This window comes from Ranitomeya variabilis, chromosome 5, assembly GCF_051348905.1.
Source record: "Ranitomeya variabilis isolate aRanVar5 chromosome 5, aRanVar5.hap1, whole genome shotgun sequence".
Taxonomy (NCBI): domain Eukaryota; kingdom Metazoa; phylum Chordata; class Amphibia; order Anura; family Dendrobatidae; genus Ranitomeya; species Ranitomeya variabilis.
This window is the reverse complement of record NC_135236.1, coordinates 262,982,634-262,995,666: the sequence shown is the minus strand read 5'-3', so window position 1 is coordinate 262,995,666 and position 13,033 is coordinate 262,982,634. Positions and strand designations below refer to the sequence as shown.

At 41.6% G+C, this 13,033-nt stretch overlaps 1 protein-coding gene across 6 annotated transcripts in view; it reads left to right on the top strand.

Annotated features, from left to right (window-relative positions):
• The window catches only part of HERC1 (HECT and RLD domain containing E3 ubiquitin protein ligase family member 1), a 194,301-nt gene that overhangs the window by 121,978 nt on the left and 59,290 nt on the right, over positions 1-13,033 (top strand). For all 6 annotated transcript variants that reach the window (XM_077264201.1, XM_077264204.1, XM_077264203.1 and 3 more), the window contains 8 exons: positions 3,058-3,227; positions 4,526-4,681; positions 5,420-5,526; positions 6,116-6,226; positions 6,312-6,488; positions 8,016-8,255; positions 8,386-8,469; positions 8,579-9,090. In XM_077264201.1, coding sequence (XP_077120316.1) covers positions 3,058-3,227; positions 4,526-4,681; positions 5,420-5,526; positions 6,116-6,226; positions 6,312-6,488; positions 8,016-8,255; positions 8,386-8,469; positions 8,579-9,090 — 1,557 coding nt within the window. The remainder of the gene's footprint in view (positions 1-3,057; positions 3,228-4,525; positions 4,682-5,419; positions 5,527-6,115; positions 6,227-6,311; positions 6,489-8,015; positions 8,256-8,385; positions 8,470-8,578; positions 9,091-13,033) is intronic.

The window sequence follows — 13,033 nt, the reverse complement described above, 5'->3', positions numbered from 1 at the left end:
CCTGACGTGTGAAAGCAGCCTTATGGAAGCAGGTTAAATGTCTTGAATTAAGGGCGCATCTTTTTTTTTTTTTTTTCCAAGAAAATGCTATACTACTTTTGGTGTTTAGTAAGATATGCACTATGATTAATCTCAGGGATGGGTCGATTTGGTACCCAGCTCCTCTTTCTGACTCTTGTAATTTTTTCCATGCAACTGTAGATATACGTGAAGACTTATGAACATCTGTAAAAGAAAAATTGCTTACTTTCCATAGTAACCAATCATAGAGCAGCTTTAATTTTGTAACCTGATTTTGACAAATAAAAGCTTTGCTGTGATTGGTTGCTATGGGCTGCAAAGGCAGTTTTACTTTTTAGACAGTTTCATAAATATGGCCTGTAAGAGAGCAATGAAACAGCAGGAGTAGCAGGCTGAAACTGCATCATATAGGATACATTTACACTTCGCTGTTAACATATAGGACACACTAGTACTGCTATTTGCATCACATAGAAGACACTGAGACTGCTATATATATCACATAGGACTTGCTGAATCTGCTGGACATACTACATAGGACACAGTGAGACTGCTGTATATCCATTACATAGGATACCCTGAGACTGCGGTATACATCGGGGAGCACAGCTCTATTTCACTGATCTATCAATGATGCCACTAGATAGAAGCAAGAGTATTATAAGGAGAATCGGGCATAACGAGAAATGTAGTTAGCATTAACCCCTTAACGATCGGCGATATGCCTTTTAACGGTGGCAGTTAAGGGTACTTGTGCCTTAGCGCCGCTTTTTAAGGGACGCTAAGAATTAAGTGTATAGCTCCCCCCAGAGTTGGAATTTCTCCGGGGTCTCAGCTACCGGGGGTACCTGAGACCCCAGAGAACATGATTCGGGTCAGTTTTTACCAATCCCAGTGTTGCAATCACTGTTATTAACGGTATAACGGAGACCGCAAAAAAAGAGTTTGATTGTCCATTTAATTTCTCCTCTGATGTGATAGCTAAAGTGTGGGTTGGGGCTAGGCTCTCCAAACGTGACATGGCGCCACCATTGATTCCAGCCAATTTTGCGTTCAAAAAGTCAAACGGTGCTCCCTCCCTTCTGAGCCCTGCCATGCGCCGAAACAGTGGTTTTCCCCCCACATACGGGGTATCTGCATACTCAGGAGAAATTGCACAACAAATTTTGTGGTCCATTTTCTCCTGATACCCTTGTGAAAATAAAAAAAAAATTGGTTCCAAAGTAAATTTTTTGTGAAAAAAGTAAAATGTTCATTTGTTCCTTTAGTACCTGAAGGGTTAAAAAGCTTCTTGAATGTAGTTTTGCGCACCTTGAGGGGTGCAGTTTTTAGAATGGTGTTACTTTTGGGTATTTTCTATCATTTTTTCCAAAATTGTGCTGATGTAAAGTAGACATGTGGGAATTGTTTAACTACTGTATTTTGTGTGACACCACTCTGATTTAAGGGCACAAAAATAAAAATTTTGAAAATTGCTAACTTTTCAAAATTTGTCAAATTTCCATTTTTTTTTTTGTAAGAAATAAACGCAAGTTATATTGATTACATTTTACCACTATTATGAAGTACAATATGTCACGAAAAAACAGTCAGATCAGTGGGATCTGTTGAAGCGTTCCAGAGTTATCACCACATAAAGTGACAGTGGTCAGAATTGTAAAAATTGGCCCGGTCATGAAGATCCAAATTGGCTCTGTCACTAAGGGGTTAAGGGCAACCATTATCAGAGGGAACAAAATATCAACGCATATGAAAAAACTTCTACATTATTATTTACGAATAGTCTATGCTGCATTAAATAAGCAAAGAAAAACAAATAGAAAAAATTGTTTTTTTTAATGTTGGCAGTACTGATTACTTAGAAGAGAAATTAATAGGATTATTCTTTTTGTACATGTGGATATATATTGTGTGTTTTTGTATCTAAAATTGATAAAATTATATTTTATTATTTTCCTGGGGCTGCCATATTGACTAACATTAACCCTGTATGGTTTATGTGCACAGTACGACAGTATATGTAATGTGTCTAAACCCTGACAGTACAATAGCACAGTCATTTGATTAAATTATCACCACCTTTAAAGTTGAAGAAAGTAAGCAGTAGAAACATCTCAAATTAAATTCTTAGAACAAAAAAAATTCTAAATGTGCAAGTTTCTGATTACAGGAAGGGCAGACAGTCTATTGTGAGAAACTGACCTTTTTTTTTTTTATATATGGTAGTTCTTCACTGATCAGTTATAATAGGATGACACTTGGTTCACTGTGCAGTTTGTGCTGTGTACTGTGGAGGCAGCAGCCTCTTGTCGTCAGAAGGCAGGGCTACAGTAAAAGGGAACTAATGCTTTATAAAGCTGAGGCACATTGGCTGCAGTTTATGGACGCGGTTCACTGCCTACTTTCTCTTCACCAGCCTAAACAATGCCTCTATACGTGTTAGATAATTTCACGGATACAACACTTTCCCATACATGTCAATGAGTCTTTTTGTGACCAGATTGATAGAAAAGTAAACTCCTGGTGATTGGGTGGCTCCCATGGAAATGGATGTGGTGGCAGCTTTGGCAAAATGGCAGCCTACATAATCCTGTAAGAAAAAATAATACAAAAATACTACCAGAATTTTAAAAAAATATTACATAAAACTTTTTTTTTTTAATAGTTTATTTTGACCCCACCATTCTGGAGGGCTGGGGGACCATTCTTGTCTTGGTCAAGACCTGACCATATGCACAACCACTCTCCCCTATTTAGTGCAGGGTATGAGCACAGTCTTTTCTGCACTAGTATTGGGGGTATGTATTGTACACCCCTATTCTCAAGACTTGTATTGGCAAACAGTAGTTCTCCAAAAGAGCATCCCTTTATCCAAACCAGGTTTTCTGTGACTGATTTTCAGTTTCACCAAATGTTATGCATATTAGAAATCAGGAAGATAACCTTAAAGTGTCCTCTCGGAGAGGCCTCCCTGTATTTTGTTGTGTATCCAGTATAGCTTTGTGTTTATACATAGTTGCCGATTGTTTTTTATAGGACATATGCTGATAAACTGAGCCCTAAAGTGGTGCAGTCTCTTTTGGACCTGCTCTGTAGTCAGCTGAAGAACCTTCTTTCTCAGGCTGGAGTTATGCCTACCTTTGGTGAAAATGAGGAGGAGAGGAAATCTGAGCTCTTGGGAGAGAGTGAAAGAAAGGACTTCAGAGGTAACAACTATGCAAAATTTCTGTTTCAGTTCAATCCCCATCAATTATTACATCTTTCTAGTTATCGCTGTTTGTTTGTGTCCCATCTCCTTGTTTTTTTATGTGGGCAGGTTGGAAGCCCACCATCTGAACCCCAGGCATACATGCCCAGTTCTGTTGTCCTCATCCTTGTATCTTATGATCTTGGCAACATAGAGTTGAATAGAATGGCTCCCATGGTGATGGATGGGTTGGCTGGCTGGCTCCCATGGAGATGGATGGGTTGGCTGGCTCCCATGGAGATGGATGAATTGGCTAGCTCCCATGGAGATGGATGGGTTGGCTGGCTCACATGGAGATGGATGGGTTGGCTGGCTCACATGGAGATGGATGGGTTGGCTGGCTCCCCCATAGAGATGGATGGGTTGGCTGGCTCCCATGGAGATGGATGGGTTGGCTGGCTCCCATGGAGATGGATGGGTTGGCTGGCTCCCCCATAGAGATGGATGAGTTGGCTGGCTCCCATGGAGATGGATGGGTTGGCTGGCTCCCATGGAGATGGATGGGTTGGCTGGCTCCCATGGAGATGTAGGTTGGCTGGCTTCCCCATAGAGATGGATGGGTTGGCTGGCTCCCATGGAAACGAATGGGTTGGCTCCCATGGAGACGGATGGGCTGGCTCCCGAGGAGATGGATGGGGCGGCATAAATGCTAAATCACAAGCCATGCTAGAACCTGGTGTCCTGCACCACTAGTAAGCAGGCTTGTGAATGTTTGCTGAGAAAACCTGCCCTCTGATCCTGAAAACCATATAGACTATAAGTGTCTGGGGTATAAATTGTTGCTGTATTCTTGGTGCCAGTTATACTGTATTATTCAGAGATGTGAAAGTCTCCTTTTACTTTGTGGATAAAGTCTTGATGTTTCTCAGCTGGACTCTAGAAATATGAGCCACACAGGAAGGAAGTCAGGATTACGCAGGAAAAGTGCAAAGTGTCAGATGCACGTTTTGGGTTCGCTTTGTCAGGGGAATATGTGATGTAATGTAACATGAATGAACACTCACAGATCAGTGGCATATGGGTTCTCAGGTGAAATATACTCTGACATTTGGAGCGATAATATCATTCTGTGCATAGTACCCGGGTATTTTTCCCCCGCTCTACATGATCTTTTATTCCTTTGAGTAATAGAGATGATCACATTTATGACATTGAAGTGGGAGTTGACGCCATTCCTCGATGGGGTCTAAAGCAGTATGAGTGGAGTATGTTTTGCAGCATTCAGTAGTGAGTATTACCTAGTCCTTTTTCTTCCAGCTACACTCCGGAAGCAACGTACTGCAGAGCTGCATCTTGGAGACTTTTTGGTCTTCCTACGCAGAGTAGTGTCTTCCAAGGCTATACAGTCTAAGATGGCATCTCCTAAGTGGACAGAAGTCTTAATGAATATTGCTTCTCAGAAGTGCAGCTCAGGTATAACTAACACTGCGTGTGCTAAGGGTCGCGAGACGTCAGTTTTTCAAATACATGTTATATCTGTGTTTTACAAAGATGGATTATAATGGTCACATGTTCTAAGCTGCTGTACACATGTCCGGGGTGTTTTTTTGCTGACCGTGTCCCTGCAAAAAAAGAACAAAAAAAAAACAAAGGCAAGTATGTTTATGATCTGAGTCACATATGAAATTCATCCTTACACAAGTCCATGGGTCTGTGAAAAATTCAGACTGCACACGGATGCAACCTGCTGACTGTTTTTAACATTGTGTGATCTTTGCCCTACAAGAAAAAACGTCCCTCAAGCTATTGTTATTCAGTGGGGCAATGTAGATGCGCCTTGTTTTTTTTCTTGTGGACTAAATCTGCATGTTAGAAAAAAAAAATCGCGACATGCACCTAGTTTATTCTGGGGGTTGGATGAGACCCTCTCATTCATGTCTATGGATGCACAAGAAATAAACAGTTGCCGTACGGAGCCACTGCACAGCATCTGATATTTATGGATGCATTGTAATTCTTTAACATAGGACACTATTCAGGCATGACAAATTAAGAAAAAAAATTGTCCGCGTTTTCTGTATTTTTTTTCTTTTCTCGAATATACATTTGTGTGAACTTGGCCTAATGGGTAGAATAACATAGCATAGCATTTACTATTATGAGCTTATTGTGACATTTGGTATTTGACTCTCTATCCCAAATCTTCTGCAGGTGTCCCTCTTGTAGGGAATTTAAGAACAAGACTTCTGGCCCTACATGTCCTAGAGGCCGTTCTGCCCGCATGCGAGTCCAGTGTGGATGACGACCAGATGGCACAGGTATAGTTTCTCTGCTGTTTGGATAAGCTTGATCTGTGGTTGATTCAGTGCATGTAATGATCATTGAGTTATGAGGCCGGGCTGTTGGGAAAGCCCTCTGACAAAAGTGATCCTATGTCATACACTACCTTCTCAGATTTAGCAGGATTATTTACCCCCAAAGCATTTGAAAGATACATTGAGATGAATTTTACATTTTTGCTTGCACTTTGACCAACTGAAAGACTCGGACATTACCATGATCTAACTCTTAAGACCCTTGTAGAAAAGTTCATGTCCATGTGATTTCTAAGCTGTATTGAAACATGGTTACATGGGCCTAAAAAATGAATGTCCTTCAGTAAATTTTTTCTAATTGTAGCACGCACAAATGAAATCATTTTTATAATTTAAGGAATAAGGCAATTTGCACTTATATTGTTTAATGTGAAAGAAATCAAGTTTTCAATATTTATTTATTTGCATTTTCTCTTAGCAATAACTGTACATGAACTTCATAATCCATGTGCAAGCAATACAGGAAACGTACATGTGAAGTCTAAAGAAAATATTGGTTTGTCCACTAAACTTTAATTCTTCCCTTTTCCAGGTGGTAGAGCGCCTCTTCTCTCTTCTTTCAGACTGTATGTGGGAGACCCCCATCGCTCAGGCTAAGCATTCTCATCAGTTGAAGGAGAAAGAGCAAGAATCAAGACTGCAGGTAATCCACATTGATATTTGACAATAGGAAAGTAAAAAGCTTGATCTAATAGAAAATAAAAACAAATCCGCATCATTACTTACAGAAGCAAGGGGAAGTGGAGGAGGAGGAGGAAGACCTTCCTATTCAGGAGGTTTCATTTGATCCTGAGAAAGCCCAATGTTGCCTTGTGGAAAATGGCCAAATTCTCACTCATGGAAGTGGGGGTAAGGGGTATGGCCTAGCATCAACTGGGGTGACGTCCGGTTGCTATCAGTGGAAGGTAAGATTATTAAACTTTCTGGATTGTTGAACAAATATAAAGAAATATCCATATAGTACTATAACATGTTGAAAAGTACAAAGAGAAGGCAATCTAAAGGTGCGGGGAATGAGCGTCAGGAATGACTCCAGGCGTGAAACACTGCCTTGGAAATGTACCTGCACTTATGGGTCTTATTATGTGCATCCTTAAGGATCATGCAGGATTTATGAATACTCATTTCTGCTTTTTTTTTTTTGCAATCAGCAATAAGTTGATTTGCTTTTGTGACATTCAATTCCCCTGAGTTGTTGGCATTGTTCTCTCCTTATTGTTTTCAATCACATTGTGCAATTTTGCATGAAATGTATAACTTTTTATTTAAAGAGTTTGTCCACTACTAGGACACCCCCTTCTTAAACTAAATGTTTGGCCCCAATAAAATAAAAAAACCCAGCACTGACTGGGCTTTGGGCATCATGTGTGATTTCACTGCATCACAGCGCCGGGACCATAAGTGCTGACACCACTGGAGCGGAGCTGGCACTGGAGGCGAGTATGGTTTATTTATTTTATCAGGGCCAAATATTTAGTTCAAGATAGGGTTGTCCTAGAAGTGGACAACCCCTTTAAGTAACTGAGACTTTAAAATATTGTAGCATAGTTTCCATTTGTAAATGGTTAATGCAATTTTCTGTCTTGGCGCAGCACTTCTCAGCTTCACGACGTCTTCATTTCTGGTGGACTAGCGCTCCTTGTTGACAGTTCAGGACAGTGACATTGTCAAACTGCTGGCTCAGTTTGTGCACTCCTGATTCTGTTATAGAAGACACCTTTACTTCTAAAGCATCAGAAGCACAGTGGGGCAGAAGCTGACCAGGATTAGGAGCAAATGGCGCACTCCAGCAACCTTGGACGGCCTCAAGGCAGTGCTTACAGGCTCACTAGGAAATAGCTTGTAATCACCCTGAATACTGGGCCATCGCTGCTGGGTCTCAGTCCCCAGTGAACCGAGCAGTAAACCATAAAATATAACATTAAAGACATTGCCTTGTCTTAATTGGGTAAAATTGCAAAGTGTTTGTAAAAACCAGCAACTTTGCAATTTAACTCTTAATATACATTTCTCCATTCTCAAGAACAGAGCGATTAATTCTATTGTGTCCAGCTCATTGCCTAGGTTGCCAGCCACCCTGCAGTCTGAGAGTTGCCGGTTTGGTAGGCAAGGAACGCACCGCTTGTAGACTTTATCCTTCAGAGCCTGCAGGTGCTGCTCCGATGGCTTCAGCGTCCTGCTGTTTCCTCCATACTGCAGAGACAACGCTACCTACCTACCTATACCTACCCAGAATAGCCTGGGAGAGCGCTCCTTTCGGAATAGCGGTACAGCCATCAGACTGGTCTGAACTGATCATTTTGAGAGTTTGGGGAGAATGGGGCAAATTTTAATAAACATTTTGTTTTTTCCTATCACTTTGTTTATTTTCTCTTTTTAGAAGATGTGAGTAAACCCTTAAGTGACATATCTTACTGGCTTCTCTTCTTTAGTTTTACATTGTGAAAGAAAATCGTGGCAATGAGGGCACATGTGTCGGTGTTTCCCGATGGCCTGTGCATGACTTCAATCACCGAACCACCTCAGATATGTGGCTCTACCGAGCATACAGTGGCAACCTGTATCACAATGGAGAACAGACTCTGACCTTACCCAGCTTTACTCAGGGAGACTTTATTACCTGTGTCCTTGACATGGAAGCACGAACCGTGTCCTTTGGTAAAAATGGGGAGGTGAGATGAGCTCCCTTTTAAGCTTTTGTATGCCATAGCTTTATATCAATTCTTCTTTGCTATAGCGGCATTTTTGTATCTATAACGTACTGTAAATCTTCAAAAAATGTTTTTCTTTTTTCGTCCACAGGAGCCTAAACTGGCATTTGAGGATATTGATGCAGCAGAATTGTACCCTTGTGTAATGTTTTACAGTAGTAACCCTGGAGAGAAGGTACAGTTATTATCTAATTAGTTTACTTTTATCACATTAAGCGCCCATAATAAAATCTAACAGGTTAATAGAGGTGTTATGTTCAGCAAAGAAATGTTTTGTGTTTTAGGTAAAGATCTGTGACATGCAGATGAGAGGCACTCCTAGAGATTTATTACCAGGGGATCCTATCTGTAGTCCTGTAGCCACTGTCTTGGCTGAATCAAGTGTCCAGCTTCTCCGAATATTGCATCGCACTGAACGTTGGACTCACTGCATAAACAAAAAAATGGTGGAGCGTTTGCAAAAAATCAAAGGTTGCCTGAGAGAAGCAGGTGCCAAGTTAAAGAAAAGTCGTTCGGTCCAGAGTAGGGAAGAGCATGAAACTCGTGATGAGAAAGAAGACGATAAGGGGAAGCATTCAAGACATGGCCTGGCGGAGCTTGGGGAAACACAGCTGAAAACTCTGTGTGTAGAAGTGTGGCCGGTCTTGGCCGTCATTGGAGGAGTGGACACTGGACTTAGGGTGGGTGGCAGATGTGTCCATAAGCAAACGGGTCGTCATGCCACTCTGTTGGGTGTGGTGAAGGAGGGCAGCACTTCTGCCAAAGTTCAATGGGACGAGGCAGAGATCACTATCAGGTATGATTATTTCTCATCTTCAGCGTTAGAGTACTTCTTATATATATTTATTTATCTTTTGAGATCTTATGTATTTCTATTAAGAAACCGAGGTGCATTCATGACTTAGATCACTAAGGGTATAAACTGAGCATATGGTGTTCCACAGCTAAGATACTCGGCTATTGGCTGTAATTGTGTGGAGGTTGATCAGCAAGTGTTTGATTTTTAGATGCAACGCCACTACAGCGAAAATCAGGCATGGCACAGTTCCTGTTAAAATTCAGGGGCTCTCTGATAAAGTACCAAACAAATAAAATAGCACTCTGTAGCGCTATAGCATGCAAACATGAAATATGTGACATTTGAATTGCATTACTTCTCTAGAATACTTGGCTCATAAATTGGCCAATTCATGTGTACCCAGCAGCCATGATAAGGCGATTCTCGTTGCTGGGAACCTGCCTAATGTTAATCTCTCATAAAGTACCTACGTACTGGATCCTACAGAGTTAAGGTACCTTCACACTCAGCAACTTTACAACGAGAACGACAACGATCCGTGACGTTGCAGCGTCCTGGTTAGCGATCTCGTTGTGTTTGACACGCAGCAGCGATCTGGATCCCGCTGTGATATCGCTGGTCGGAGCTAGAAGTCCAGAACTTTATTTGGTCGTCAGGTCGGCGTGTATCGTCATGTTTGACAGCAAAAGCAACGATGTCAGCAATGTTTTACATGGAGCTAACGACCTGTGAGAACGATAAGTGAGTCGCCGCTACGTCACAGGATCGCTCCTGCATCGTTCTGGAGCTGCTGTGTGTGACGTCTCTACAGCGACCTAAACAGCGACGCTGCAGCGATCGGCTCGTCTGTATCGCTGCAGCGTCGCTGAGTGTGACGGTACCTTTAGAGTAGCTCTTTGTAGTCACTCTTCTTTTGCCAAAAGATAAGGGTCACAAACATGAAACCATTATTAAAGAAGCACTGTCAATAATTTGTTAGCTTAACCTGTGCAAATTTGTGTGTAAACGTGTTAATATAATCACCACTGGTCAGCTTCTTCAGTTTACAGCACGGCTCCAGTCCTCTTCTCACTCATGTGACTTCTATTCTGACTTGCCAAATCACACTGGGGTTTATGTTTCAGCTGGAAGTTGCATTTACAATGTAAGTCTATGGAGTCTCTTTCTGACTTTCTGTAGGTTTACATTGAAAAAGCGACTTCTGGAGTCACACAAACTCCAGTGTTATCCGGCAAGTCGGAATAGAAGTAACATGAGTGTGAAGAGTACTGAAGCGGGGCTGAAAACCGGCCTTCAGATACTTGATCTACGATATATATGATTGCCCAGCAAACATGATTTATAACAGGGGAGGTGGGACAAATACCTTGATTTTTAACCACTTACTGAAATCGGGCGTAATAGTTCACCGATGTCGGTATCACTCCCTTTGACGTGGGCTCCGGCAGTGAGCCCACATCTTTCCGGGGACATGTCAGCTGTTTTGGACAGCTGACGTGTGCCCGCAATAACCGTGGGTGGAATCGCGATCCACCCGTGGCTATTAACTAGTTAAATGCCGCTGTCAAATTGACTGCGGTATTTAAATGGCGCTTCCGGCAGTCGCGCCGGAAATACGCACACCGGTGACCTGTGTCATGTGATCGTTGGTCACCGGTGTGTCGGCATGACAACCCAAGGTCTCCTGGAGACCTCTATGGTTGTCAGTGCATGATTGCTGTGAGCGCTATCCAGTGGTCGGCGCTCATAGCAAGTCAGCAATTCTACTACATAGAGGCGATCTGACCATCGCCTCCATATAGCAGAGCCGATCAAGTTGTGCCAGCTTCTAGTCTCCTATGGATACTATTGAAGCATGGCAAAAGTTTAAAAAAAAAAAAAAAAAAAAGTTTTTAAAAATATAAAAGTGCAAATCACCTCCCCTTCGCCCCATTCAAAATAAAACAATAAAAATAAAATCAAACCTACACATCTACACATATTTGGTATCGCCGCATTCAGAATCGCCTGATCTATCAATAAAAAAAAAGGATTAACCTGATCGCTAAACGGTGTAGTGACAAAAAAAGTAAAAACGCCAAAATTACGGGTTTTTTTGTCGCCGCGACATTGCATTAAAATGCAATAATGGGCGAGCAAAAGAATGTATCTGCACCAAAATGGTATTAAAAACGCCAGCTCGGCACGCAAAAAATAAGCCCTCAACCAACGCCAGATCACGAAAAATGGAGACGCTACGGGTATCGGAAAATGGCGCAATTTTTTTTAAATTTTTTTTTTTAACAAAGTTTGGAATTTTTTTTTTCACCACTTAGATAAAAAAGAACCTAGACATGTTTGGTGTCTATGAACTCGTACTGACCTGGTGAGTCATGATGGGAGGTCAGTTTTGGCATTTAGTGAACCTAGTAAAAAAGGCAAAACAAAAAACAAGTGTGGCACTTCATCATCTTTTTTTTTTTTTTTTTTTTGCCATCTCGTCGCACTTGGAATCTTTTTTCCATTTTCTAGTACACAACATGGTAAAACCAATGGTGTTATACAAAAATACAACTCGTCCCTCAAAAAAACTAGCCCTGACATGGCCATATTGACGGAAAGATAAAAAAGTTATGGCTCTGGGAAGAAGGGGAGCGAAAAAGACCACTGTGTTCTTTATAAACTTCCATTTGTCCTTTTTTTATTCTTTAGTAATTCTTCTTTTCTTGCGTGCCTTCTTTTCACATAGAGCTTATAACAAATGAATTAATTCCAATTATAACTAATTCCAAAAAGATCTGTGTGATTGCATGTCCTTGGCCAATTAAAGGCGTTCTATGTTAATAGAAAAAATAACTAAAGGAAGTGTTATTCTAAACATATTCTAAAGGCATTTAATTATGATTTAAATGTAATGTTTTAATTATATTTAACTTTAAATCCTCAGTTTTATCTAGGGAGATAATCACTGTGGAATTAAAATGGCAGTTGTCCTGTTATGCTTACAAAAAACGGTCTTAAATGTTAATAGGAAAGGTGCATGTAATGTGAGCATGTGCAGTAGGAAGCTCCACTACAGTGGCTCTTGAGATAACAATACCTTGTATCGTTTTTCAGAAAGCCAGAAAGCGTGGACAGCAGTGAGACTAGTCGTTTCTAGAGTATTAGATCAAATAGACAGAGTGTACAACAGCGTTAGCAGCCTATTCTTACCTCAGAACCTCTGGTATCTCCTGTACTAGTTCAGGCAGACCTGGTAGACAGCAGTGTGAGCAGCCTATTCTGACCTCAGCACCCCTGATATCTCCTGTATTAGGTCAGACAGACATGGTAGACAGCAGTGTGAGCAGCCTATTCTTACCTCTGCACCCCTGATATTTCATGTATTGGGTCAGACAGATATGGTGGACAGCAGTGTGAGCAGCCTATTCTTACCTCTGCACCCCTGATATCTCCTGTATTAGGTCAGACAGACATGGTAGACAGCAGTGTGAGCAGCCTATTCTTACATCAGAACCTCTGGTATCTCCTGTACTAGTTCAGACAGACCTGGTGGACAGCAGTGTGAGCAGCCTATTCTGACCTCAGCACCCCTGATATCTCCTGTATTACGTCAGACAGACATGGTGGACAGCAGTGTGAGCAGCCTATTCTTACCTCTGCACCCCTGATATCTCCTGTATTAGGTCAGACAGACCTAGTGGACAGCAGTGTGAGCAGCCTATTCTTACCTCTGTACCCCTGATATCTCCTATATCAGGTCAGACAGACATGGTGGACAGCAGTGTGAGCAGCCTCTTCTTACCTCTGCACCTCTGATATTTCCTGCATTGGGTCAGACAGACCTAGTGGACAGCAGTGTGAGCAGCATCTTCTTACCTTAGCAACCCTGATATTTCCTGCGTTGGGTCACACAGACATGGTGGACAGCAGTGTGAGCAGCCTATTCTTACCTTAGCAC